We start from the raw sequence: 4,500 nt of genomic DNA, 5'->3' as shown, positions 1-4,500 counted from the left end.
AGCGATTGGAGAAGTAGTTCTACCACTGAGCTACCGCGATCGTTGACTTAAATTCTATTATGGCGCGTCCCTCCTGTATGCTGCATGTCCCAGGGCAAGGCACTATATTCGTTCCTAAAGCAACAACCCAAACCAAATATATGCAAGTGACGACTTACTAATATCAACTACATGTACTTCAAATTGAATACTACCGTTTCGATAACAGCGTGTCACTTCGCCTGGTAGAGCATGCAAATTTCATTCACTGATCGGCGGTATGGTTCCAATGAAAATGAGTTTGGATAACCAATCTTTCAACGTGATTGGTTACTGACAACAAACATAAAACTTGTTTCATTGAAATCTATGAAAAGTTTAACCCAAAACAACTGCACGCTCGATCAAGCGAAGTGAGACGCTATTATGGGAACGATATTACATTGCATCACATCAGTTCAGAATTCTGTATTTCGGTATAATTTTCTCTCAATGCGGAAACTTCACATTTGAAGTTATAAAATACTAGTAAATATGTACCTTTGTTATCTACAAATACGTAAAATTCAAAGACCCTAATTAGATGAGCACACTGTCACGTATTTAGTAGTTCTATTACCGCAACATGTGCATCAGTAATAATTATCAATGACGTATTAAAAAACCCAAAACAGTTCCATTCATTTATTTTTGAAATAAACAGACAAAACGTTCACTTGAAGGCGTGACAAATATATTCATCAACAACATATTACATCTTGAACATGTACATATTCTGTAAAATACATGAATCATTATCATCAAGTAAATGACACATTGTAAGTCAAAGTACGTGATTTAACGATCAAAAGGAAAATGGCGTGCCTTTAATGTGTAAGCACACCAGCACTGAAAAATGACGGCTGTGTAACATTGCAACAGGAAAAAAAAAAATCACGTGACACTGAACATTAGTATCAAAGTGAAGAAATTACAATATTAAAACTTCTGAACTTAATTTTGATTAACTTTTTCTAATTCTTCTTGTTTTGAGATCATGCATTGACAAATGCTTCATTTCATGAAAATCTTGTACACATATATGGAATGTCATTTTCTTATGTGTTAGTTACGCACAGGAAATAAACTGCGGTATATTTACGAATGAAGAATTGTCGCCTTAGTCAATTCAAGATCTATAAACAACTGTTGGGAATCACACCACATATGGCTCTCATGGAGAAGAGCACGACAATAAACTAAACACAAAATATAAAACGAAAAGACACCAATAATGATTCAGGATGAAGTTTTCTATCAAGAAAACATAAATGTGTTATGTACTAGTAAATAGGGCATATCTTTAGGTAAAATAAGGAAAATCTAAAGTACATCTCGACAAGTTCCTTTATGCTCCTTTAAAATTTCCTTTATACTGAAATGGCACAAATTCTTCATGATGTCACATCCGGTTCACGTTGATTGTATGATGCCGCGAAATTTGTGACTTCGCGAACTTCCGTTCACTTGGCCTTTAACATTTGCTTTAGAATAATCGTTTTCACAGATGATATTGCCATTCACAACCCCAAATCGGTCACCGGGGGACAGTGGCATATTGCACGTATAGCAATTGAAGCATTTAAGGTGATAAACGTTCCCTTGTGTTCTCATAACCATTTCATTGGCGGGTATACTTTGTCCACACACTGCGCATGATCCACCGGAACAGAATAATCTAAAATCGAGATCAAATGTATCAGATGATAATGCTTTTATCGTGTTAATGATGAAATAGGGGGATGTAACAACAAACGAAAAAATAATAATCGAGGAAACAAAACCAAAAATATGGGTAAGTTCACGTGCAATTTAACGCACTTTGCGTCTCTTAATTAGAAAATACCTCTTTGCATTATTTAGACGTTGGACAAACACCATCGATTGTTAAAACAGCTGTTTCCCCATTGTTACACATCAAATCTTTCTCCAAGTTTTCACAGAATAAATGAACCATGAGGTTTGACAGCAAATTAATCGCACAAGTGGAGATGAGATGAAATAATAGCGCTATTAGGTTTCTTTCTTTTTATTTCTCTCTCTCATACATATTTTATTTTCGTATGAGTGCATGATAAATATACAACTATACATTGTACATTATTTTATGTCCTTAGGGTGCAGGCTGTTTAGTTAATCACAATAACTGGTATTAAATCTTAATTTAATAAAATCTAAATATCAAATTATTCATCCAACCTGTAGTAATTAAACATTACATTTAAAAGACTGTGTGTAATATTTCGCTGGTCAATCATTCAAGATAAGATTTTCGTCTTAATTTCCACGGAGTAAAATTTAATTAAATATCGAGATGCCATAGAGTACAAGAATTAACATGTGTTGAGACGGTATATTCAAAGATAACTAACTAAATCAGTCCACCTCGTGTCATCGCATTATTATTTCCGCAGTTCTTAATAAAGTTATTTTTTATCAAATGAAGCATTTTGAAAGACCTTTAAATAATATCGGTGACAAAATTATTAACGAGATGAGATCGCTATCGAATCAATTAATAGAAGCTCTATTTAGAACATTCTTATCAAATATTCATCTTATATTGATTAAAGAAAATTTGATTTGATCTCCCGGAAAGTTATGATTCTCAGACAGTATCCGGGAGTTTGGTTCCCTACATTGCGCTGCGTGTTCCTTTTCCGGTAACAAAAACTACGACAGCGGGAACAAAGTTACACCTCATTAAAGATATGCATCTGTTCTGTGTTTTAATCAATTCATTATTGCTATTTTTCTCCAAGAAATATAACATAATGATGAAAATGTAATAATTTCTCATCCGTTTCTAATAACCCAAACCCAATAACTAACCCAAGAGAAGTCTCTTTGTTTATTCCACCTCATTTAGTTATTTATGACTAAAACTGATTGCGAGAATTAACACATTAATTGGAGTAGATTTGTAACCGACAATACTGGTATCTTACTATACATCATTTACCATAAAACATCTGACTTTACATCGGATCACAGATACTTGAACCACGTGGGTAAAATTTGCTTTCCAATTCCTAAAATGGAATTTAGTTCCTTCTTCTCTCCGAATAATATTTGGTTAAATTTGGAACTCGCGTTTGCTGATGGACATAGGTTTGTACCTTGAATTCCGCTTCATTAACCGTAACCGCCAGAATTCCGAGCAGATGTGTCTACTCACTAAACTGATTTGGTTATCTTCCCAGTCTCATTATGATTCGATATTTTATTTTCTGTTTGCCAAAATGATTAAATCTTTTCAGTCCGTACTTGTTCGGCACTTCATTTTCATCTTTAGATTATTGGCTGGTATTTACATTAATAGCTAATTACCTTCAACACAACACAACCGTATTTACCAAAACGCAGCCCAGTTATGGGTTCATTAATAATGTCTTTTTTAACGAAGTGGTGGAGGGCAAAAGCTCCTTAGGAAGATACAAATTATTCTGATTTTGATTAATATTGTACCACTGTACGCCCAAAACAAATTGTTCTGTAATGGAAAATGTATATAATTGTCCATGCAATAAAGGGTTGGCAAATAACCATTGCTGGGGTGAATTGAAATTTAAATAGTGTGCTAGAGGTAAGTCTTATCAAATTATACTTTAATAAACCCCAAAGTGCCCCCATTACATCTTGAATACACGAGATTTTCAGACAAGGGGCTTGTTTCGTTTACTTTTCACAAATTTGATGCGAGATTGGTTTACCCATGTGTTTTTCATACGTAGTCGGTCGTTAGAGATTCTAATGAACGTTCAATTAGGGAGATATATGTTTTATTAACGAAAGATCCCTCGCAGCGCACCGAATTTCGGCTACAAACCAAAGTAATAGAAATATCCAATTAATTTATAATGAGAGAGAAGGAAATTGAAAAACAGAGGAGATGGCTGGAACTCGTGTAGAATTAACATGAACAGCAATGCAAAAACCTCGATAGTTTTTAACACTCCGAATTAATTTAGAGTTAATTAGGTACGAAGGTTGACATGCAATACTTAGAGGAGTATATAGGATGTACATTTATAGAGCACTGGGCACCAGTGTTCACGTTTCTGACGGATTCCAGCAGTTTTTCCTCGATGAAGGGCTAATAATGTGCCTGTTTTCGTACATGGCGCCTCTAGCGACACTTTTCCCTTTTCAATGTTAATTAATATGAGCTTTAGGTACTATAGATTGGGACCTTGACATGTACTGGTTTGGTACTATAAACTGGAATCTTAACAGATACTGTTTAGGTACTATAAATTGGAGCCCGAGTTCCTACCTAACAAGTACTGTTTAAATACTATTTTAGACTCTCCTTACCTCATATAGTCATTTTTGCACAGTATCATGCCTGCTCGTGTAAAACAGGAACCAAGCTGTTCCAGATTCGTTTGACAGCAGGAACACTTTAAACATGCCGTATGCCAGAAACGTTCCATGGCGTGAAGAAGAAATCGGTCGCTAATTCTAGATCCGCACCCCGCA

At 34.9% G+C, this 4,500-nt stretch overlaps 1 protein-coding gene across 6 annotated transcripts in view; it reads right to left on the bottom strand.

The window, feature by feature from the left end:
• Positions 1–648: 648 nt before the first annotated feature.
• LOC125679606 (LIM domain transcription factor LMO4.1-like) overlaps positions 649–4,500 on the bottom strand; it is a 14,910-nt gene continuing 11,058 nt past the window's right edge. For all 6 annotated transcript variants that reach the window (XM_048918925.2, XM_048918930.2, XM_048918926.2 and 3 more), the window contains 2 exons: positions 4,336–4,500; positions 649–1,696 (listed from right to left, as the gene is read on the bottom strand). The exon at positions 4,336–4,500 is cut by the window's right edge and continues 112 nt beyond it. In XM_048918925.2, the coding sequence (XP_048774882.1) occupies positions 1,432–1,696; positions 4,336–4,500 (430 nt within the window). In that variant the 3' untranslated portion in view covers positions 649–1,431. The remainder of the gene's footprint in view (positions 1,697–4,335) is intronic.

The sequence above is a fragment of the Ostrea edulis genome, chromosome 2, assembly GCF_947568905.1.
Source record: "Ostrea edulis chromosome 2, xbOstEdul1.1, whole genome shotgun sequence".
NCBI lineage: Eukaryota > Metazoa > Mollusca > Bivalvia > Ostreida > Ostreidae > Ostrea > Ostrea edulis.
This window is presented reverse-complemented; position numbering and strand designations above follow the sequence as displayed.